This window comes from Acartia tonsa, chromosome 13 (assembly GCF_053477335.1).
Source record: "Acartia tonsa isolate MP-2025a chromosome 13, ASM5347733v1, whole genome shotgun sequence".
Classification (NCBI taxonomy): Eukaryota; Metazoa; Arthropoda; class Copepoda; order Calanoida; family Acartiidae; genus Acartia; species Acartia tonsa.
Window position 1 is genome coordinate 13,816,262 of NC_137272.1, and position 25,737 is coordinate 13,841,998.

At 34.6% G+C, this 25,737-nt stretch overlaps 1 protein-coding gene across 1 annotated transcript; it reads right to left on the reverse strand.

Annotated features, from left to right (window-relative positions):
• Positions 1 to 87: 87 nt before the first annotated feature.
• On the reverse strand, positions 88 to 22,875 carry LOC145304389 (uncharacterized). Its single transcript, XM_080146269.1, has 15 exons — positions 22,770 to 22,875; positions 19,650 to 19,664; positions 17,484 to 17,536; positions 15,932 to 15,997; positions 13,862 to 13,937; positions 13,507 to 13,578; positions 10,873 to 10,943; positions 9,139 to 9,221; positions 8,715 to 8,782; positions 7,002 to 7,052; positions 5,833 to 5,946; positions 4,196 to 4,250; positions 2,174 to 2,213; positions 1,504 to 1,586; positions 88 to 382 (listed from the first exon to the last, which is right to left on the reverse strand). The coding sequence occupies exons 1-15, from the start codon at positions 22,865 to 22,867 to the stop codon at positions 266 to 268; spliced, it is 1,062 nt and encodes a 353-aa protein (XP_080002395.1). The 5' UTR covers positions 22,868 to 22,875; the 3' UTR covers positions 88 to 265.
• Positions 22,876 to 25,737: the final 2,862 nt, after the last annotated feature.

Here is a 25,737-nt window from a genome sequence, read left to right on the forward strand (position 1 = left end):
AATTATTTTAAAAGTAACTTTGGCCCTATAGAAGCTTAAATCCATAATTAGCTCCCTCTAGCTCTAAGGGTTCTCGAGTAAACCCCCCCCCCCCTGCCCAAATGGGTATTTTGCACATCCTCCTTTACTTAAAATCTTCAACTTTTATATTAATCTATTCATATTGAGTTTATTCAGTTCTGACACTCTACAAGTGTTAATGTCCGTTTGTCATACCGTTTCAGAGCTTTGCTTTTATGGATGTTGTCATCGTTGTCCATTACAATTACAATATAAGTCCAGCTTTGACAGCTATATCATTTCTAACAAATAATTCATTTGTTAATTTGATAGATTTTGCCTCCTTGCTTTTCTTGTCTCTGTAAACAAATTCATCCCCCACCTAAAAAAAGAGGCTCAGTAATTATTGTCATAAATACACTTGTCATAAACATATTTGTCACAAATACATTTGTCATAAAGGTACACTTGTCATAAATACATTTGTCATAAAAAAAAGTTGTCATTAAAGTACACTTGTCATAAAGTTACGTTTGTCATAAAGGTACATTTGTCATGAAGGTACATTTGTCATAAAGGTACATTTGTCATAAAGGTACATTTGTCATAAAGGTACATTTGTCATAAAGGGACGTTTGTCATAAATTACATTTGTCATAAAGGGACGTTAATGACAAATTTAATTTATGACAACCTACATTTATTACAAATGTAATTTATAACAAATGTACCTTTATGACAAATGTTTTTATGCCAAACTTACCTTTATGACAAATGTTTTTATGACAAGTGTACATTTATTATGACAAGTGAATTTATGACAAAAATTACTGATCCAAAATAGATTTTATATTAGAGTAAAACACTAGAGGGAGAAAGGGTTAAATAGCTGTATCTCCCCATCGCAGTGTCCTTGTGCCGACCCTCAACTAGGTCATTGAAAATCAACCAATTGTGTTGCTTGTATTAACACAGCTAAGTAGATGATTCTTCTAGTAGTTAGGTGCGCTTTAGAAAGCGTAGCTACTCTATAATCGTTACCAAAATGTCCGTACGTCCATTTTAAACATGTTGATTTTTAAAATTATTTAGCAACAATTTTTTAATTAATTGTGCTCCTTAATAATGGGAATGTTGTCAATCTTTAATAGGAGCCGAGAAAATCACGTTTCCCCCATAGCAATACGCACTTACTGACTGACGGACAGACAACGTGATTTATAGAGTAGCTTCGCTACTACTAAGATACAATATTATAAGCAAAGCATCTCTATAATCAAGTCCTAAAAAAGTCAGTATGTCCTTAAACAAATTTACGTATAGTTTTGTCAAAACTTATATATCTATATTTGTATATTCAGTTCTGACACTCTACAAAAGTTAATGTTAGTATGTCATACCGTTTCAGGGCTTGGCTTTTATGGATGTTGTCATCCTTGTTATATCTTAGTTTCGTATAGTGATTACTTAATTAAATTTTCATTCTTTCAATCATCTATTTACCTTATGAACGTTTGGAAAATGTTTGTATCCTTCTTCACTCAAATACTTGATCAAATCATCCAGAGAGCCTTCAGTTCGAATCCCTGGAAAATGATAAGAAAATGTTATCAAATATCAGATTAAGGATTTATATTAATGTATTATTAAGTAAATCTAATAGGATGAGTGTCTGTCTATCTGTGTGTCTGTGTTTAGCATAAGATATCCCTTACTGTTGTACTTATATGGTCCTCCTTAATAAGATAAACTTGTAGGTCCAGAGAAAGTTTACAATTTTTGGGGAGGATACCTTTACCCTCACCTGGAAAAAAAATCCAACCACCCCCCTCTACCCAACTATTTCTTATTATTTCTATTTTAAACTAAAATGATAGTGAAGGGGCGACTATACCCGCCCCCCCCCCCTTCCTTTAAGTGCGCCTAGGGGGTTCTACGGGGTGTAGCTGTCAGTAAACAATAATTTTTTTGGCTTTTAGGTATTAATTATTTTTTAGGTATTTTTTTATAGATCTATGGACGATTTATATCAGCGTCTTTTTTTGTTACTTATGTTTTTCTGTTACTTATGAGCGGCTTCTTTGAAAAAAGCTTCTACAGATAGACATGGCTGATTTACATTTAACCCAATTTAGTTTGGAAACCAGTTTAATTCCAGTGGAAAAGTACTTACCTAAGAAATGGCTTTCTATACTCATTACTTGTATATCAACCTAAAAATTGAAAAGGAAATGAAAAAAATTTTTTTTTGAAGGTTAAGTGGGTCCTATCCCTATTGGGGACTTGGCTTGTAGTTAAGTTGTAGGGCCTTCTTAATCCAAACTAAAACTAAACTTATATGAGAATAAAGATATGCTTTAGAAAAGTTTCCTTGTGTCACAGAAATTTACATATTTTAAAGTAAATAGTGTTTAGTATTATACACAGCTTTCCGCGGATATTAAGATGAAAAGTTAAACTATTAAAACCTAGGGGCTAACAAACTGTTATTAATCTTATGTGTTTTTTTTTTAATTTTAATATTATCGGTAATACAATATTATAATTGATTTTTCAGTATAACTAAGAACTGATTCTAAACCAGTGGATATTAAACGGTTTTGAAGCCATACTGGAAAGACTTTTCCATTGCAATAAAAAAAATTATCCCATGCCAGCGCTTTTAGCATAATTAGTAATCACTTTCTGTACAAGTCTGAAGTTCAAAATAGTACTAATAAACCGGCACGCACAACTCATAATCGTTACTGTAAGGACGGATAAAGATCATGCAATCAAAGGATCAGTATCTTATGCATTTTAATTTACTCAAATTGAACAGAAAAGGATACATTTCTCTGAAGCTCATATATCCTTACTTGCTGGACCTGGTGTGGGTTTTTGAGTCAAGAATGCCGCGTTTTTTCGACATTTTCTAGACCTGTCGTCTTCCGTCAATCAATCATTATTATGAAAATGCCTCGTAGGATATAAACAGAGTATACAACTTAGAAATACAAAATTTTAAAATTATTATTTTAGCCATTTGTATAATGTCTAATAAAGCTCTAAAAAGATGCATTAATTAATATACAGCAAAAATGGATTTAAGATTATTTATTTTTCTTCTATAAAAGCCGTACCAACAAAAGCAAAATAATTAAATAAATAGTTGTATACTCTGTTTAAATCCTACGAGGCATTTTCATAATAATGATTGATTGACGGAAGACGACAGGTCTAAAAAATGTCGAAAAAACGCGGCATTCTTGACTCAAAAATCCACCTCTGACGTTATGTGTCATGTACAGTAAGGTGTCCTAGAAAAGCCATATTTTGGGAATATTGACAAACACACTATCTAAACCCAGCACCCAAATGAAATGATGACAATTGAACCCAAAAATAAAGTTCTTGGTCCACTATTTCAGCTTCATTAATTTTTCGAATTTTCACTTTCCCCCTTATGGGGGTCAAAATTGAAAAACCACCATTTTTAAGTTTTTTTTTCGAATTTGCCATTTTTTAGAGGCTTTTGGAAATTTTCTTAGACTAGGGGCGAGATATTTTGAACGTAAAAAAGGGGAAAAGTGACCCTTACCCTTCAAGGCTCGCTAACATTTTCCTAGGAAGTGAGCCTTACCTGGTTTGGTCCAATCATATTTATTATTTCTCCCTCAAGACCTTTTCTAGAAGTACCATGAAGCCATAGTTCTGATGCAATAAAATTTTGACCACTATTAATGCAAATAAAATTCTTTTTGGGACACCCTATTTTACAGGAGCATTGTGCATTAAGATATATAAGTTTTCCCGAATTTTAATGTTAGAGGGAGATTTGAAATCTGCATCAAATTTTAAGGATTTTTTATAAAATTCGTTTTTTGTATAATTCTTTATCTAAAAGCGGAAATGCATTTTAAGTTAATTAATTTTGACCAATAGGATAGGTGGATTTTAAACTACCTGCGCTCTAATAGGTTGAATGATGTACGCCATCCAATCAGAGCGCAGATTTTTTAAATCCACCAATCACAGATGCCAAAATTAACTAACTTAAATTGCATTTCCGCTTTTAGATAAAGAATTATAGAAAAAACGAATTTTATAAAAAAAACCCTCAAAATTTGATGCAGATTTCAAATCTCCCCCTTACCTTAAAAATTCCGGAAAACTTATATATCTTATTGCACATACGAGGTAATTAATAAGGTACCTTATCCCATGGAATAGATTGCAGCACTTGAAATTCTCCTCCCTCTATATCTAAACTAAATGATAAAAATACTAACTTTTATATTATATATTAACAAATAAATGTAATGGGCCAAATTCTATCAAATTTCTTAGGCTAGCCTAGGAAATTTGAAAAGGAAAAATCTTATTTTATCAATGTTTTTCACTGTTTGTTTCAATATTTTTAAATATTTTTTTGGAAAACATTAATATGATTGAAGATAAACATTTGAACTCAAAAACATTGAGAAAGAAATCCTTAAAATAAGTTACTGGTAACCTTTCTTGTACCCCGTCTAAAAAGGCTTAGTGTTGCAACATGCATTAATGATAACACAAGAATATGACGACAAATGTTTGTAATTAAATGATTTTTTTTTGTTCATACAGAATGTTTTAAATAGAACAAAAGTATTGCTTAATTTTAGAAAGGATGACAACATCCATAAAAGCCAAGCACTGAAACGGTAGGACAAACGGACATTAACACTTATATAGTGTCAGAACTGAATAATCAGAATATAAATGTATAAGAGTCAAAGCAAAATTATAAGTAAATTTGTTGAAAAACTGCTTGAAAACAGGATAATGTTTATGGATTTGGACATGGACATACTTTTTTTGACTTGATCATAGAGTTGCTTCGCTTTAACATTATACTTTGTTGTCCCAGGAATCAACACAAAATCAGATCAATCGGATGAATAGATCCCATAAAAATTTGTTGTTAAAAAAGTAAAAAATCAACATGTTTAAAATGAACGTACGGACATTCTTGTAATGATTATAGAGTTGCTACGCTTTCTAAATCGTACCTAACTACTAAAGGAATCACCATGCAAAGTTTGAAATCGATGGGACAATTCTAACATGCCTAAATTAACGAAAAAAGCTATTTGTCTCGGACGGACGTACGTACGGACGGACAGACCGACCCTAATTATACAGGTTTTTTTTAATAGGACAAAAATATTGCTTAATTTGACCCACTTGACATTGACAGAAGTTAATAATTTATATCTTAATTTCTTCATTGGGTTGGGACATTTTGTACAAGAAAAAAAAGTTTGGCGATTTTCAACAAATTATGCCCAAAAAACCGGTTTTTCCAAAGTACCTATTTTTGGAAGATTATTAGATCATGACCAATTTAAAGAGTGTGCAAAAATGCGTACATTTTTAAAAATCAAATTGCGCGGGTTGTGTTAATAGTAGAAAAATTTTATGTATACCGTTAGAATTGTCATAAACTCTAATTTTTGGAAATTTATGTTTTATATTCATGATATTTGTAGTATAGAAGCTACGTTGGAAAATGTTATAAAGGTTGAAAAGTTTTAAGTCAGTTGGGACATTTTACCACGTAGCTCCTAAACTATACGTAGCACAGGAATAGTTCTTAAATTTCTGTCAGGGGTAAGTGTGTTAAAAAAAAGGGGGGAAAAATTATATCATATAAGCAAGGACGTCCAAGCTTTTTGATTTTTTTTTGGGGGGGAGGGAATTCAATTTTTAAAATTTTAGCACCCCCAAATTCATTTTTAGGGGGTGGGGAGTAATCACCCCTTTACTCCCTCCCTCATTGGATATCCTTGCCCTATCTATCCATCTATTTACCTCATATAATTAACAGTTGGGTTTCCTAGCGCCAATAGAAGTGAATACAGGGGAAGACACTGGAATTCCATGCTTCCGGGGGAGGGTTCATCATATACGGCTTGAGTATTAAAACTTAAAGATAAATAAGAATGATGACATTGCGATATCATTTGAAATAAACTAGCAGCTATGCCCGTAAAGGCCATTTTAAATTTTAGTAAAAAAAATAAAATAATTCTTTTTTTTTTTTGGGGGGGGGGGGTTTAGGGGCGATTTCTCTTGGGAGGATGGTGGTACCCTCCCACAAAATAGTAATAAACCTTCCAGTGACCTATAAGAAGCTACTCTGTTAAGGAGAACCCGATCGGTTTAGCGGTTAGCAAGATCCTTCGATACAGACACACAGACAAACAAACATCTTGTTACTTTAGTATAATTATTAGTAGGTTTTTTTTACTGTAGCTTAGGATGTCGACAACTACAGAACTAGTTGCGTGCACAGCAATTCACTAGAGGGGGTGTGAAGGTATTAGAGGGTTAAAAAGTGAACTGTAGGCCTTCCAACTTTTATTTTAATGGGGGTGTTGACATCCTCCACTGCCCCCTCCCCCATCCTCCCCCCGCACGCCACTGCACTGTACTGAACCGATTCTCCACGTAAGGAAAGTATTATACAGGTGAGGAGATGGTTTTAGGCTACTTCATCTCAAATTTTACTTATGGTTTAAAGCTATTTTGTCCTTCCTTACCTCTTTCAACAGAGCCCCCGATGCACAGTTGCTAGTCTTTATAGGAAAGTAATAGGTTAACTTTCTGTATGTAGCAAACGATCTCGCTACCCTCTGAACCGATATGCAATGAAGCCTCTCATTAGTCCAGGAAAGGTAACAACTACTTTGGGGGGAGGATACATCTACAATCGCCACTACAAAAATATTCAAGAACTTGAATCTCTCCCCCTTATGCCAGTAGGGGCGAAGCTAAAAATATTCTATTATCTAATTGAATTTGAGTTACAGATAGCTTTTTTTCTATAATGTTCTTGTTTAAAAATCCACTTTGTAGTACAAAATTTCCACATTGTGTTTTGCGTTGGATCCTGTCTCTAGGCAACATATTTGAACATGTAATGATATACCCTTGATATAGAATAGCAACGCGTCCAAAAATGAGAAGACATTACTCACTTATATTTAGATAATGATGGATAGTCTGTGCTTGCCAAACATACACGTGAACTAAACATATATAAACAAGGATGAAAACATCCATAAAAGCGAAGCTGTGAAACGGCAGAACAAACGAACATTGAACACTTAAAATTAGAATATAAATGTATAAAAGTCGAGAAAATTGTAAGTAAATTTGTTGAAAACTTTTTAAATATAGGATAATAATTAAGGACATACTTACATTTTTGGAAATTGATTATAGAAATAGATGCATCGCTTATAATATTCAGGGATAAGGGATGGGAAACCTGACCGAAAATTAGGTCTCAGCCTCCTTTTTAAAGTGATGGGGCAACTTTTCTTTTTTGCCTATAAAATCAACTCATTTTCGCCAGTTCATTATTGGCTGTAGGCTAATATCCAATAGCCTGAAACTTGCTTTTAGCATTAACCAATTAATTAATAACCAACGCTTCCCCCAGTTCCTAATTGGCTAAATTAATTCAAGCAAACATAAATTTCTGCTATTAGAATGAAAACAATGGAAATTTTCTGCTATCAGAATGACTACAATATATATGATGTTCAATCACATCAACTTATTATTAAATCTACACATTAATAAATGTCTATATAGCAAAACATAAACAGAGAGATCGTATTTTGAAGACTGCGTAGGATTCAACATTTTATACTTCAGCAAAAATGTGAAAAACTCATGTCTTTAGACAATTTAAAAGTTATATTTCATGTGGAATTGATAACCCACCTAAATGATTACAAATACAAAACTAGTTCAATATGTAAATAAAAAGTGTACTGTGTTTTGTTAAAAAAAAATTTCATTAATTTTGGTAAAAATTATTGCACACTTAATTAACCTTTTCTGTTAATTTTTAACGTAAAATTATTTTTTTTAAATTCTTAATTTATATGTATGCTATGGAACAATTAGTTTATAGAATGTTACCCATGTACTTATTCAATTCTACTTAATTTATTTATTAAAGCTGGGGGGCTAAAGCGGTGTTTATTTCTATATACAAATTTTGGGGTGAAGTAGATCCCCCCTTAAAATGTTTGAAAATAAATCAGATTTAACCATCTCAAAAAAAACTTTTTTTTAAATGGGGGGGGGGGGGGTGGCGAAGTAATGACTATCTTAACGGGATTCTACTTAAACCCACTAACATATTGGTTCTTTGAAAAGTTTTTATTATATTTTATGCTAGGTGGAATCAACTACCTGAATTGTATTCTATACTTTTTTTCTTTGCATTCATATAATAGCTATTTCATCATTGTTCATAGTTTTCAAATCTAACTACTGCGTCATCCCGAAACTAGTTTTTTAGGCCTAGTTGGAAAATAGGCCTGGAATAATTTTTTCTTACGTTTCCCATCCCTTATCCCTGATAATATTGAACTTTGTTGTCCTAGGAATCAGTATTCCAAAAATCAGGTCAATCGGATTATTAAATCACATAAAAAATTTGTTGTTAAAATAGTTAAAAGTCAACCTGTTTAAAATGGTTGTACGGACATTCTGGTAACGATAATAGAGTTGCTACGCTTTCTAAATCGTACCTAACTACTACAGGAATCACCATGCAAAGTTTTAAATCGATAGGACAATTCTAACATGCCTAAATTAACGAAAAAAGCTATCACTTCCGTTCCGGACGGACGGAACGATCCTAATTATAGAAAATCTTTGCTTTTAATTACCTTGCTATGTTTCTATGTTTATGAATTCCTTTTTCATAGTAGTACTGATATGGCTCAACCAGAAGACCCTGAAAGTTTAATAATAATCCTTAAATTTTTTGAAGTTTGTCTGAACCTTCTATACAATATAGGTCCAAAAAAGGTGTATATCTATTTTGGGAGAGGGTATCACCACCATCCCAAGAGTATTCTCCAATAGAAAAAAAAGCCCACCTCAAAAAAACTAAGCTCTACACCGTGTTACGTCATAAAGATGCTTGGGGCGCAGCTACTATTTCAAAATGGCGTGCACAGAGATTTCACAGGGGTATCTAAACCTTAAGTGGGCGCGAAATTTCAATTTAAGCGAGTTTTGATGCCCCCCCCCCCCTCAGGCATGCCTATGAATATCAGCCTTTTCCAAGATATTAATAAACAAGCTTACCGTCCAGTTGTATTTTAATTCAAAATAAAGAGAAGTAGACTGGTCTTCAAAATCATAGCCTCCCGCTTCTATGAAAAATCCATCTAAAAATATTTTAAAACTTTACTAGCTCGTTCTGCTATTGTTAGATTAAAAAATTACTAAAATCCCAACTATTACAAATTTCCAACCCTTTGTTTGCACAACCTTTGCCCGGAAGTCTTAACGGTCCATGGTAATGAGTTGTGCCTGTTATCTAATACTGTCGAGCATCTGATATAGTTATCACTGGATATAGTAGCAGGTGGTACAACTCTTTAGTTATGATGATGTTTGGGCCGAGAATCGAACATATCACTATCACTGGAGCTTTGTGAACTCTCCAGTGCTGCAAACCAGAGATCTAAAGGGATAAGCCATTGGCCGATAAATTGATGTACATCCCCAATAATGACACACAAAATTAATTCTCCTGTAGATTAAAATTAGTGGTTGGAACGTTTGAACACTCAACTTAATAAACCAACCAATCCAAATTCAGTATATGTCCCAAACAGGGGCGTTCAACAGGGAGTAAGGGAGGGGACAATGGATCGAATATTCAATTTTTAGGAGTCTCAGACTTTGGGTACTGGCTTAAAGGGAATGTGCAGGAATTTAGCAGTTTCTGACTGAGTTTGGGTACTAGTGCATGAAATGCCGCTACTCGTTGTGTTTGTTTTAAATATAGCAGACGGGGAGAAGGGAGGTGGGAGGTGGGGGCAAGGGAAATAACTACTCATTGTGTTAGTTTTGAATGTAGCAGACGGGGAGAAGAGAGAAGGGAGGTTGGGGCAAGGGAAATAACTACTTGTTGTGTTAGTTTGTAATGTAGCAGACGGGGAGAAGGGAGGTGGGGGCAAGGGAAATAAACAGAATAAAAAGGGGCAGTCATATTCTTGCCCAGCCAGCTAGCAGCTGGCCGGGTCCAATAATCTTGTAATATAAAAATCACACCATAAAACCTCAATATATTTCATCAAAAATAAGTTGTGATTTCACTTTACATGACGCTATGGAAATCAATTATTCAATTAACAATCCCTTTAAAATTTCCTCATAATTTATTGAATTAATATGGATTTCATGGCCTTTCTTTGATAACTCTTAAATTGAATTAATAGTCCATTGTCCCCTCCCTTACTCCCTGGGCGTCCAAGCTTTTTTTTGGTGGGAGGGTAAAATTTTTTTAAGGGGGGGTAATTCGTTTTTAGTGGTGGGTCAAATTGCGCGCAAAGCGTGCCGCAAATTTTTTTTACCCCCCCCCAAAAAAAAAAATTTTTACCCTAGGGGTAAAATTTGCGTGCGGGTGAAATCTGTTGGCAGGGGTAAATTTTGTTTACCCCTCCCAAAATTTACCCCCGGGGTAAAATTTTTGGGGGGGTAATTTAAATTTTATTAAATATTTATTATTAAAAATGCGCGCTAAGCGCGCAAAAACTTTTTTTCTTAAGATTTTTTATTTTAGAATTTTGGGGGGGTATTTACCCCCCCCAAAATTGTTGGGGGGGGGGGGGTAAATACCCCCTCCTAAATGGTTGGGGGTGCCTACTGCACGGTAAATTTAAAATGGGAAGGGGGGTAATCCCCACTTTACCCCCCCCCTTGGACGTCTATGGTCTAAAAGTAAGAAAACGTTATAGTAAAACTTTGGGGACAGCCCATTGTCCCCTCTCTCTCTAGTTGCAAACACTCCTTACCCAATCGAATGATTACCTTTTAATTTTCCTTTAAATATATGATTGTCTACATCTAATGCTTGTGAATCACCAAATCTTGTTGGATCACTGCAAAAGAATAGTTATTTCTCGCATTGTACTATAAACAGCTTTCCGCGGATATAAAAATGTACAATTTAAGATTAAAACCATTTCTTTAGCCCCGAGATGCGGAAGGCATGGGCTAAAAAACTGGTTTTAATCTTATGATTGTACACTTTTATATTCATAGAAAACTGGATATAATACAATGCTAAACATAATATTTTATTATGGCTGAGAACAAGTTCTGATCCACCAGATATTGATCAGGTTCAAAGCGATACAAGAAAACAATTTATTTCGCAAATTTCAAAACTAAAATAGCAATAGAATCATTACAAACTTTTTACAAAGTTTTTATCCCTACTTTATGATCCCAAGATCGGCTGAGCGAATCTAACGGCTCTGAATTTGGAAGGCCTATAACCTTTGAAACATAAAAGGTCAATCAATGTATAGCGGCTGCACTTCTAGCATATGGAAGGGCAGAAATAGCCTAAAACCATACCCAGACTTATTTATAATTATGAAATAGCCTAAAACCATCTAAGGACGTATAAGAAGGCTCACTGTTAAGGAGAATCATATCGGTTCAGCGGTTAGTGAGATCCTTCGCTACAGACAAAAAAAACCTACTACTTTATTAAATACGATAATTGGGATGTACTTAATTTTAGTTTCCGAAAGTGTACCTAGCTTCCGCGTCCTATCTCAATATTTACTACTAGCTAAAAAAGCTACAAACTTCCAAGAAAATCAAAATTTAAAAAATTTAAATTTTGAATGTATAATGTATAAATCGTTTATACATTATATCGCTTTTCCCTTTGACCGGAGTAGCTAAAAATAGCGTTTGCATTAAATGGGTTATCTGCTGTACAACTTTGGAAATTAGGGAAGAAATAGGCAATCCATTTTCAGCACATCATAATTGGAGTAAAAACAAGGATGACAAAATCCATAAATATTGAAGCACATAAAATCATATATGGAAATACGGACAAAGTGATTTAAAGGGCAGAAATTCATTGGTCATCAAGTATAGATTTAAGAGAAAAACAATGTTGACAACATCCATAAGTAGCGAAGCACAAAAATTATGGATTGATATCTGGCGAAAATGAACTATGTTGCAGTTTCATTAAAAAAACAATAAACTAAAAAAATTACGAAACCTAGTAAGATTTATAACTTGAAAATCTAAGAATCGATCTAGCACCTCAACCAATTAGCAAATCTTAATGAAACTTTGTGGGGATATGAAAATTGTTAACTTATGTAATCCCTATGAATATCAGCCGTCTGTCTTGAATAGGAGTAAAGAAAATCATGAAAACTTAAAAATCTAGGAATCGAACTAGCACCCCAACCAATAAGCAAATCTTGATAAAACTTTATAAAAGTATGCAGAATATGAAAGTATTTAATCCCTGAATGTTTTAACCGTCTATCTTGAAAGGGAGTTGAGAAAATCATGAAAATGTAGGACAGATGGACATTTCGAAGTACACTGTTAAAAAAAATTTTTTTATTTAGTATCAATTGATACTCTGGAGAGTATTGGAACCGTAAGTACGCTACAACTATATAATTAATATATAACACTATGTAATACTATATAACACAATAATTATTACTATACAGAACCCATACATTTTTTTAGTATCGATTGATACGCTCTAGGGTACTATAGAATACGCTGTAGAAAAGTTTATAAAAATAGTAATATTTTATACGTTGTAGGGTATCGGAAAATACGCTGTAGAAATGTTTCTTGATTTAGTACTATTTCATACGCTGTAGCGTATCAGACAATACGCAAGAGAATGGTTTATTGAAATAGTAACTATTCATACGTTCTAGGGTACGAATCTGTACTGTAAAGAATAATTGAAACAGACACCATTCGTGCACACATCTCATGGAAGTGTTTCAATGCTTGGTTGTTTTAGACAAAGATGAAATGTTACTATTTATGCTCAGATTTATAGTTTTGTTTTTTTGTAATTATGACTGACCATAGTTTTTATTTTTAAGGATAATGTTTAGTCCTAAACATCTTTAAAGTCATTTTTTTACTAAATTTACATTTAAATTAATGTTTTATTGCTCTGCTTGGTATGTTTGTTGATATAACAAAATGTATATGTACATATAATAACCATATATTATAAACTGATCTTTCATTCAAAGTAAAACAGTTTCATACTGTACAGCGTATCAAAAATTATGATAGAGGATATCAAAAATTGCAAAGGAGAGTATTAAAAACTTACTTCTACCATATTGAATTTTATTCCCAAGAGCGTATTGGATAATACTCTACAGACAAATACATTATTTAGTACTACATGTTACTCCACAGTACATTATCTAATACCCAATACAGTATTGAAAACTTCCTTGTATCGTAATGAGGTTTTTTTCCTATAATGTACGGATTGATACTATACATTAATGTAAAGAATATATAGTATTATCTGAAGCTTAGAATAATAGACGAGAAAATCAAAATTCCCCCATATCTTTACAGATTAACAGACAGACTGAAGTTAATAATAGTGTTGCTTCACTACTAAATAGTACTAACCTTAAAAATTCCTCTTTAGAAATTGAAATATTCAATGGTAGGTTTTTGTTATTTCTATCCAGAAAATCTTTCCTAGAATAACAGTTTTTATGATATCTTTAGCAAAGCTTTCTAAACATATAATATCACCATAATATGATTTACCGAGAACACCACTAGCTAATGCTAAGCTATATTCGCTACATTAAAAGTTAGAGTAAGGGTAAATGCCCTAGCCCAAATCAGGCGCAACCCATTATCAAGCAAAGTTAAGAGTATACAAGACTTCTAGTTAAAGGTTGAGCATCCAAAGAGTTAATTGTATGTTTGGTGTTACTTGTTATTAAGACCCTTGTTGAATGGAAAAGAAACTTACCGTATTACTTCTATTAATTGTGGAGAATCGTATTTTAAACAACTCAACAGGGGATATCTTATCAGTTTATGAACAGCTGAAAAAAAGGATAGCAGTATATCAAAGTTCACAAATTAGACTTTTACAATTATTGTTTCAAAACACAAATATAGCTAAAAATAAACAGGTTTAAAATTAACGTATGGACTTTCAGGTAATGATTTCAGGTTTGAAATTGATAGCACGATACCAACATCTCTTAATTAACGATAAAAGCTGTCCAATACGGACGACCCTTAATGTAAAGAAATTGCTTTTTTTAATGAAGATTAAATGCTAAAGGTTAAATAGAAATAACTGTTATGAATTATAATAAGGTTAATTCCAATTTTATTCGCCCTTGTGCCAATAAATGATTTTCATTTTATTGTTAAAATACATAATTTTTCAGTATGACTTAGAGGTGGATTCTTAAAAAACTTTTGCCTCACTAAAAAATAGTGAGGCTTAATGGCTTAGTGAGGATAATTTATTGGGGACTATTTTGCCTCACTGAGAGCCAAAATCCTCACTGTTTTGTAATTTTGAACATTTTTTAGGTCAGAACTTTTGATTGAAAGTAGATGCGGCATTTATTGCACGTAAAATTTCACATTTTATGTTTTAGAAAAAACAAACGCACACACCACAGTGCAAATGAAGGTGCTTTGACTTTTGTGTCAGAACCTAAATTGGGACATAGTGCATTTTATTACCCTAGGTTAGGTAACTTCATTTCACTTTTCAACAAAATCTAAAATGCAGCGGTTTTTGAGAAAATTAAATTTGAAAATTTCAAGTTCAATTTTCACCCACTAGGATTTACCGCATAATCATGACAAGAAACGCAAAGATTATTTATTTAAAATTTTGAACAACTTTGCTTTTATAAAGTTCTTCATAAAACTACTCCTGAAGTGAGTTAATTAATGGCCATTTTTATCAATTGCTTTGCTAAGGTCACGGAAATTCAGCCTTGAATAAATTATATATAGAGAGGTTTTATGACTGACTTTATAAAAGCAAAGTTGTTCAAAATTTTGAATAAATAATCTTTGCTTTTCTTGTCATGAATATGCGGTAACTCCTAGTGGATGAAAATTAAACTTGAAATTTTTAAATCTAATTTCCTCAAAAACCGCTGCATTTTAGATTTTATTGAAAAGTGTAATGAAGTTACCTAACCTAGGGTAATGAAATGCACTATGTCCCAATTTAGGTTCTGACACTAAAGTCAAAGCACCTTCGAAGGCACTGTGACACATGACACACCCAAAAATAAGTTTTTTTGTATGCATCAAATATATCATTCATGTGTACATATTAACAATCTATCTATTGTCTTAATAGTTGATGAGGAAGACCATGTGACCATTTCCGTTATTCTACACCTAATAAGGCCCAAGCAGGGTCAATTGAATTGTTTAGTTCAAATGCATTTCGTGCAACTGCCCCTTTGAGTGTCTGTTTGTGTGGTTGGTTGCACCGATGTGTATATGTGTGCATGGGCAGACAGAGAATATACACGCTCTCTCTCTTTCCCTCCCTCTCTCTCTCTCTTTCTCCATTTTACAATGTTTAAAACATTTACTACAAAAAGATTACTTTATAATTTACAGATATATTTTAGGATTTTAATTGGAAACGATGAAAAGGAAAGCATAATGGGCAGAGATATCACATTTGATTATAATTACTATGCTTTTTCAATAATTATTCATTTGTTGGTATTTGGTTTTTTTAAACATGTTTTTTAGGCTTAATTTGAATATTCGATACTTAAAGAAATTTTTGGATTAAAAAAAATATTCCATATCTAATTGAGGCGGCAATGGCTCTTTATTTAACCTCACTACATAATTAATTTTTAAGAATAAGAATGGAAATCATATTTTTCCAATTTATTGGGGCAAATTAGTGAGAATAATAGTGAGGGTAAATAGTGTGGCAATTTAGTGGGGGAAATTTAGTGTGGCAAAGTTTTTAAGAATCCACCTCAGAACTGGTTATAATCCAGCGATTGGATTGGCAGCCACAAGTGAAATTATTTACCTACAACTTGTTCTTTCGGAAATCCATTAAAATATTTTGTATTGACAGTAAAATCTGTTACATTGACTGAAAAACAGGGACGATTATTTACATTTGTGACAAAGCAAAGTTTACCTGAGGTGGATTCTTAAAAAAAATTTGCCCCACTAATCGCTTAGTGGGGCAAAATTGTTTTCTTGAAAAATCCTCCAAAATCACATAAAAAATCTAAAAAAATTAAATAAAATCTTATATTATCAACCCTTCTATGATTTTGTTTAATTTTTGTAGATTCTTAATGTGATTTTGGTGGATTTTTCCTGAAAAAATTTTGCCCCCCTAATCGATAAGTGGGGCAAATTTTTAAAAGCGAAGCTTTTCTATAATTAGGGTCGGTCCGTACGTCCGTCCGTCCGTAACGGATAGCTTTTTTCGTTAATTTAGGCATGTTAGAATTGTCCTATCGATTTCAAATTTTGCATGGTGATTCCTTTAATAGTTAGGTACGATTTAGAAAGCGTAGCAACTCTATAATCATCACCAAAATGTCCGTACGTCCATTTTAAACATGTTGATTTTTTTACTTTTTTAACAACAAATTTTTATGTGATCTAATCATACGATTGATCTGATTTTTAGTATATTGATTCCTGGGACAACAAAGTATAATGTAATAAGCAAAGCAACTCTATAATCAAGTCCTAAAAATGTAAGTATGTCCATAAACATTATCCTGAATCAAGCAGTTTTTCAACATATTTACTTACAATTTTGCTTTGACTCTTATACATTTATATGATGATTATTAAGTTCTGACACTATACAAGTGTTAATGTTTGTTTGTCCTACCGTTTCAGTGCTTCGCTTTTATGGATGTTGTCATCCTTGTTTTTTAAGAATCCACCTCTGAATTTTATCTTTAATAATTAACGGACGGTCTTTCAAGTTGGGCTCGGCAGCCGCGTGGCAGCCACCTGTTAGCTTCAGAGAATTCAACTGTTATTAATTCTAAAATCATCTGAAAATTCTAAACATCCTAACAGAGGTTTCGCCGCGGCTGAGGTACATCTGCCAATCCTGGTTTTGAAGTGTAACTTAGCCCCAAGAGTGAAGTGAATCTTTACCTCAGGGTGGCCATCGAGCACAGAAAGGCCCCCACCTCTTATAGTGCTTGCTTACATGTGAAGACTGGAGCATTGAACCCCCCCCCCCCCCGATTAATTTTGAAAAAAAATTAAAATAAGGAGGGGGTAGTTTTTATGTTATATAACAGCATCTTATTAGACATTGGGGACTGTAAATTACTGTGGTACCCAAAGGATTATAACAGCATCTTGAGTACTAGGTATCAGTGCAAAGTTATGGTACCCATGGGGTTTGACATAAATTTTTTATTTGTTTTAAAAATAAGGGAAGGGGTTCACTGCTTTATAGACCCTTTGAGGGAAAGTACTACAGTTGTTTTACCATACTGACCAGAAATGAAGAAATAATCGGTTTGGGAGATCTAAAGTAAACAAAAACCTTACTACTTTATATAACACAAGTTGTATTGTATAGAACAATAGCTTACTGTAAGCCTTCAAATTTGCTAGTGGTCGTGCTGAATTTTCTGATTTCCACCGTCTGAAACAGATAAAATCCTAGTTAACGTTAACAGTGTTACCAACTGAAATCCGCCACAAAAGACCAGTAGGTATATTCCATAAAGAGTAGAGCCCAAACAGTTTAGCGGTTACCGAGATATTAAGGTTCTGACAGACAGACACACGGACAGGCAGAAGTAAAGACAGACAGACGGACAGGAAGACGGAAATACAGATAAAAAGGTGGACAGACATCGTTCTACTTTGTATTACACTAGCGGCTTCGCCCCTAGCCTCTAGGGGCTTTGCCCGAAGAGGTTTCATCAAACTAATTTTCGTATTTTAGATTTGAAAGGAATTTTTTTTTGGAGGGGGGGGGGGTATTTTTCATTTTTTGGGGGGTTGGGGGTGTCCCATCCTCCGAGAAAAAAGTTATAAACCTTCCCGGGACCTATGAGAAGCTACCCTGTAAAGGAGAACCCAATCGGTTCAGCGGTTAGCGAGATCCTTTGCTACAAACAAACAAACAAACAAACAAACAGACAGACAGACAGACATCGTTCTACTTTGTATAATAGACTAGCGGCTTCGCCCCTAGCCTCTAGGGGCTTTGCCCCAAGAGGTAATTAAAAAATAAATGTAGTACATGTGATGGATCTTCATCTTCATCATATTATAATTATACATCATCAAAAAAAAAAAAAATTAGGATCTTCATCTTCTTAAAACTATATACCTAATTATACTTCATCAAAAAAAAAAAAAAAAAAAAAAAATCGGGGGGGGGGATTTTTTTATTTTTGTGGGGGTTAGGGGTGTCCCACCCCCCAAGAAAATAGCTTAAATCCACCACAGGACCAATAGGTATATACCCTCAAGAGTAGAATCCGATCGGTTCAGTGGTTACCAAGATCTTAAGCTTCAGACGGACGGACGGACGGACGGACGGACGGACAGACAGACAGACAGACATCGTACTACTTTGTATTATTGATTATAGATACATTCAGGTTGAATTTGGATGTTCGCATTGCCTGTTTAGAAATTTAGTAATTATTGTACAATTGAACAATGTATTCGTTACTAGCGGCTACGCCCCCTAGAGGCCTCTAGGGGCACTTGAGGAGGGGAGAGTCAAATCTGATAACCCAATTTATTATTTTAGATTTGAAAAGAAAAAGATTTGGGGGTAAGGGGTAAATTTTATTTTTTTTGGAGGGGAGGGGGTAGGTGCTCCCTCCCACTTTTTTTATTTTTAGTGAAAAATTTTTTTTTTTTTAAATTTTGGGTGTGGTAATTTTTTTCTAGGGGTGATTTCTCTTGGGAAGGTGGTGGTACCCTCCCTCAAAATAGTTATAAACCTTACCGGGACATATGACAAGCTACCCTGTTAAGGAGAACCTGATCTGTTCAGTGGTTAGCGAGATCCTTCGGTACAAACATACAGACACACAAACACACAGACAAACAGACATCCTGTTACTTTAGTATAATGATGATGATAAATGTATAACTAGCGGCATCGCCGTATGAGGTAAGGGGAAGTCAACCTTCCTATATAGAATTTTTGTAAAGTTGTAGCTATTTTCAAAAAGGTTATTGTTTGTCAAATTACTCTGTGACAAAAAAACCAGGTTGTTCACCGTATATGTGGTTATAAAGCCCCCCCCCCCCAAAAAAAAAAAAAAAAATAATTATTTTAAAAAATGGGGGAGGAATTTTTTTTAGTTTCTTAGGAGATTGGGGGTGTCCTACCATTCAAGAAAATAGCCTAAAACTACCACAGGTCCAGTAGGTATATTTACTGAAGAGTAGAATCCAATTGGTTTGGGTTTGGGATGCCGAGAAGAAGCCTGTCCGCGGTGCATCTACCAACTTCAGAACATCAGAGGTTGCAAAGTTCTTCGTCCACTCCACTTCATCATCTACATTTTAGTGGCTACACACACACATCCAATTGGTTTAGTGGTTATCGATATCTTAAGGGACAGACGGACGGACGGACAGACGGAAAAACATCAAGCTACCTTGTATTATAGATAGGTTGTTAAACAACTTTGATTTGGTTAGTCTTCTTCAAATGAAGTAACGAACTGACAAAAAACTTTTACAGAGTAGCTGTACTACTAAAATTGATTAATGAAATGAATTACCTAACTAAACCATATTTCCTTTTTAATTATTTCTTTTGAATTCACACATTTTCAGCTGTCTTTGTCTGTAGGCAACTCTTTATTTCTGTAACTCTGGATTATGTCGGTATAGCATATGTCTTTATGTAACTCTGTTTATTTTTATATATTATTAACTAGCGGCTACGCCCCTAGAGGCCTCTAGTGGCACTTTAAATGTTTTTGTTTGTTAATGTCTCTACGATAATTCTTTATGTTACGATACCTCTTTACATTGAAGTCTCCCAGATATTAAAAAAAAAATTCAATTTTTTGTTATTTTTCTTGGGAGGTTCGTGGTACCCTCCCCAAAAATAGTTATAAACCTTTCCGGGACCCATGAGAATCTACCCTGTTAAGGAGAACCCGATCGGTTCAGCGTATAGCAAGATCCTTCGGTACAGACATACAAACACACAGACATCCTGTTACTTTAGTATAAGGACTAGCGGCTACGCCCCTAGAGGCCCCTAGGGGCACTTGAGGAGGAGAGAGTCAAATTTAATAACCCAATTTCTTATTTTAATTTTAGTTAAAAAAATTTAAAATTTTTTTTTTTTGGGGGGGGGGATTTTACATTTTTTGGGGGGGTTGGGGGTGTCCCACCCCCCAAAAAAATAGTTATAAACCTTCCCGGGACCTATGAGAAGCTACCCTGTTAAGGAGAACCCGATCGGTTCAGCGGTTAGCGAGATCCTTCGGTACAGACACACAGACACACATATACACAGACACACAGACATCCTGTTACTTTAGTATAAGGATATAGCTCTCTGTCTCTTTGTACTATGACTGTATGTATGTAAGTCTGTAACTATGTCTGTCTTTCTGGATTATGTATGTAAGTCTGTAACTATGTCTGTCTCTCTGGATTATGTGTGTAAGTCTGTAACTATGTCTGTTTCTCTGAATTATGTATGTAAGTCTGTAACTATGTCTGTCTCTCTGAATTATGTATGTCTGTAACTATGTCTGTCTCTCTGGATTATGTCTGTATGTCTGTAACTATGTCTGTTTCTCTGGATTATGTCTGTATGTATGTAACTATGTCTGTCTCTCTGGATTATGTATGTACTTGAGGAGGAGAGAGTCAAATTTAATAACCCAATTTCTTATTCTAATTTTAGTTAAAAAAATTTAAAATTTTTTTTTTGGGGGGGGGGGATTTTACATTTTTTGGGGGGGTTGGGGGTGTCCCACCCCCCAAAAAAATAGTTATAAACCTTCCCGGGACCTATGAGAAGCTACCCTGTTAAGGAGAACCCGATCGGTTCAGCGGTTAGCGAGATCCTTCGGTACAGACACACAGACACACATATACACAGACACACAGACATCCTGTTACTTTAGTATAAGGATATAGCTCTCTGTCTCTTTGTACTATGACTGTATGTATGTAAGTCTGTAACTATGTCTGTCTTTCTGGATTATGTATGTAAGTCTGTAACTATGTCTGTCTCTCTGGATTATGTGTGTAAGTCTGTAACTATGTCTGTTTCTCTGAATTATGTATGTAAGTCTGTAACTATGTCTGTCTCTCTGGATTATGTGTGTATGTCTGTAACTATGTCTGTCTCTCTGGATTATGTCTCTATGTCTGTAACTATGTCTGTTTCTCTGGATTATGTCTGTATGTATGTAACTATGTCTGTCTCTCTGGATTATGTATGTAAGTCTGTAACTATGTCTGTAACTATGTCTGTCTCTCTGGATTATGTCTGTATGTCTGTAACTATGTCTGTCTCTCTGGATTATGTATGTAAGTCTGTAACTATGTTTGTCTCTCTGGATTATGTCTGTCTCTCTGGATTATGTATGTATGTCTGTAACTATGTCTGTCTCTCTGGATTATGTCTCTATGTCTGTAACTATGTCTGTTTCTCTGGATTATGTCTGTATGTATGTAACTATGTCTGTCTCTCTGGATTATGTATGTAAGTCTGTAACTATGTCTGTAACTATGTCTGTCTCTCTGGATTATGTCTGTATGTCTGTAACTATGTCTGTCTCTCTGGATTATGTATGTAAGTCTGTAACTATGTTTGTCTCTCTGGATTATGTCTGTCTCTCTGGATTATGTATGTATGTCTGTAACTATGTCTGTCTCTCTGGATTATGTCTCTATGTCTGTAACTATGTCTGTTTCTCTGGATTATGTCTGTATGTTTGTAACTATGTCTGTCTCTCTGGATTATGTATGTAAGTCTGTAACTATGTCTGTAACTATGTCTGTCTCTCTGGATTATGTCTGTATGTCTGTAACTATGTCTGTCTCTCTGGATTATGTATGTAAGTCTGTAACTATGTTTGCTTCTCTGGATTATGTCTGTATGTCTGTAACTATGTCTGTCTCTCTGGATTATGTATGTAAGTCTGTAACTATGTATGTCTCTTTGGATTATGTCTGTAACTATGTTTGTCTCTTTGGATTATGTCTGTAAGTCTGTAACTATGTCTGTCTCTCTGGATTATGTATGTAAGTCTGTAACTATGCCTGTCTCTCTGGATTATGTATGTATGTCTGTAACTATGTCTGTCTCTCTGGATTATGTCCGTAACTATGTTTGTCTCTTTGGATTATGTCTGTAAGTCTGTAACTATGTCTGTCTCTCTGGATTATGTCTCTATGTCTGTAACTATGTCTGTCTCTCTGGATTATGTCTCTATGTCTGTAACTATGTCTGTCTCTCTGGATTATGTATGTAAGTCTGTAACTATGTTTGTCTCTCTGGATTATGTCTGTATGTCTGTAACTATGTCTGTCTCTCTGGATTATGAATGTAAGTCTGTAACTATGTCTGTCTCTTTGGATTATGTATGTAAGTCTGTAACAATGTCTGTCTCTCTGGATTATGTATGTAAGTCTGTTTTCTTTCTATTTCTCTATATTCCTGTATATCTCTACGTAAATGGAGAATGTCGCTCAATTTGACGTCATAAAAATGATAGAGATGAGAGAAGAAATGGGATAGAACCCCCCTAAAAAAGAGATGGATAGTCACTCATTTTATGATGTCACATGTATTTTTTAAGAGACTTTCTCCATTTACACAAGACTTATAGAATGGTTTCGCTACAAAACTCTATTGAATTCTCAAGAAATTCCTGATTTCTTGATAACACTCTTCATTGTAATAAATTTCACCGGCTGCTGACATGATAATGGCAGAAAAATAGAGGCATTTCAGTTTTTTATTCATTTTGTCTAAACATTGAATGATTATATACAGTAGTACCGCAGTATTAGTAACATTTGTAACAGCTTTTTTATTTGGGGGGGGGGGGGCTTGAAAATTAAAACTTTTGGGGGGTAATCTTTATATCAGAGAGGAGTTTTTAAATAGCTTAAAATGAGAATACACAGCCCCCCCAAAAAAAGAGTATGGGGGCCCCCATACTCTTTTTTACTCCTCTCAACCCCCCATCTCTTTTTAGAGGCAGAGAATAGGGAATGGAGAAGGGAGGTGGAGACAAGGGGCAAGTGATTTGAGATAGCGAGTAATGGATATCTGAAAATACGCATTGACGCCAAAGAGTACAAATGTTACGCCAATTGTGATCACAACTCTCACGTTTATATAAAAATGCAACATATAATAATAGCTATTAAAACAATTTTCAAGCATAACTTTTATCTTTTTAGGATAACAATTAAATAAGAAAAATATTTTTACCATATGAAATTCGTGATCAAACACCTAATTGAAAAAAAATGCAAGACATAGCTCTTATTTTAAGAAAGACTAGGGGCAACGAACGCCCCCAAGAAGCCTCTAAGTGTTCTTAAGGTGGGAGGGGGATAAGTCAACCGCCCTTCTACTTTTTAATTTGAGTTTTAATAAGAAATATTCAGAAAAAAAAATTTTGTGGGGGATTTTAAATTGGGAGGGTGGAGATACGCTCTCCCAAAATAGTTAAAAACCTTCCCTGTACCTAAAAAAAAGCTTAATTGCAAAGGAAAACCAAACAGATGTTATTTTCAAAAAATTTTTATAAAACAAAAATTGGCGCATTTGTATGAACACCAGAATTATAGGTTTGAAAGGGGAAGGAAAAAAAGAGAGGGGGAAGAGAGGGGGTAAACTAGTTTGAAGATATCTGAGAATAGTTATGATCGCCATCTTCCACTATCGTGATTTGAACAGCGATAAAAGGGATAGTCAAATATTCTAGCAAAGCAGGCAGGCGTGTCGGGCCAATTTCTTGCCACAGGCAGGCAAGCGTGCTGGGACAACATCATATGTTGATTGAGAAAGGGAGAAGGGAGGTGAAAGTAAGGAGCAAGCGATATACACAAGGAGAAAAGGGGAAGGTGCCATTAATACAAGTAATGGTTGCCAACTAAAAATGAAAATAAGATTTCTAATATTCTTTATAATCCTTCTAGCTTTCTTTTACTATTATATCTTACGAGTAATATTTTAATACCACATGCTTTTACATTATTAGAAAATGTAATTTTTAGTTGGCAACTGTTGAATGCTTACCCCTTTTCTTCCACTTCATATCACTTGCTCCTTACTTTCACCTCCCTTCTCCCTTTCTCAATCAACATATGATGTTGTCCCAGCACGCTTGCCTGCCTGTGGCAAGAAACTGGCCCGACACGCCTGCCTGCTTGGCTAGAATATTTGACTATCCCTTTTCTCGCTGTTCAAATCCCTTGCCCCTTGTCTCCACCTCCCTTCTCCATTCCCTATTCTCTGCCTCTAAAAAGAGATGGGGGGTTGAGGGGAGTAAAAAAGAGTATGGGGGCCCCCATACTCTTTTTTGGGGGGGGGCCGTGTATTCTCATTTTAAGCTATTTAAAAACTCCTCTCAGAGGCAGACCGTCCAAGCTTTATTTATTTATGGGTGGGGTAAAAATTAACAATCTAATCTTTTTTTTTGGGGGGGGGGGGGGGTCAATGTCCGTGCAGCAGTTAGCGAGATATTTCGGTACACACTCACGAACACTATATTACTTTAATATAATAATTAATTTTTGGTGCATATTGAAGGTTAGGTTAGATTAGGTTAAATAATTGTTAGAAGAGCCCCACAGGGGGGATAGCATCCTATGGGTAGGAATAGGGCCAAGCAAGACGAAGTGCTTGGACAATAAAGGACTGACGTACAGAACTTAATAGTAGAATAGTAGAATTAAACTTCAATTTTTACAAAAGCATGGTAGAGCATGACACATTACAATCTTTCCCGATTTTGTATTACTTTTGCGGAACATGATTCCAGTTACGTCATATTTTTCTTTCCCGAAAAAGGGAAGGGGGGAAGAAAATCTCTTCAAAAGAGATGGGGAAAACCCCCTTTTCTCCCATCTCTTTTTTTCTTCTTCCCTTCCCTTTTTCGGGAAAGAAAAATATGACGTAACGGGAATCATGTTCCGCAAAAGTAATACAAAATCGGGAAAGATTGTAATGTGTCTAGAGCATGACTGGCAACTTTTTCTTTCTCGTTTTCTCTCATAATTTCAAATCTTGAGACAGCGCAAAATGGCACCAAAAAAACACATCATGCAATAAAAAAAACCAATGAGAGGCGAGTATAGATTTTACCATTGGTCACTTACAATGTATACTGGCCTCTCATTGGATAACTTTATTTTATGACGTCATTTTTTTTCGTAGCATTTTGCGCTGTCTCCACATCATACGTACGTTGGACATACAATAATTATTAATTATACTAATTACGTATACATATACACACAACTTATTTCTTTGTGTTTTATAGGCCTCTAGAGGCATTTGAGGTTGGAGGGGGGGGGGGGGAGAAAATCTGCAATGTTAGTCTGAAAAAGTTGGAGGGAACTTTATTCTAGGGACTATATATTCAGAGGGTGTTGGTTCCCTCCCCTTATATAGTTATAAACCTTCTCAGGGCCTATGAGAGGCCATATTGTAAAGGAGAAACATGTTAGTTTAGATTAATCCTATGAATTCTCGTATTCGTGGACAATTTCTAAGATAATGATACGATACATCCGTTTCAACGCGGTTCAGAACTGGTTTAAAAATAAGTGGATCATAATTGGGTCATTACTGAAAACTGTTTGAAAATTTGAAGTAAA

What these genes read in the sequence shown, in the direction of transcription:
- LOC145304389 (XM_080146269.1), bottom strand. Translation starts at nt 22,867, where the DNA reads ATGAATAAAAAACTGAAATGCCTCTATTTTTCTGCCATTATCATGTCA. An exon ending in CCATCATTATCTAAATATAA is followed by an intron (nt 5,947 to 7,001) that starts GTGAGTAATGTC and finishes TTTATCTTTAAG; the next exon opens with TTTTAATACTCAAGCCGTAT. An exon ending in ATTTTCCAAACGTTCATAAG is followed by an intron (nt 383 to 1,503) that starts GTAAATAGATGA and finishes CTCTTTTTTTAG; the next exon opens with GTGGGGGATGAATTTGTTTA.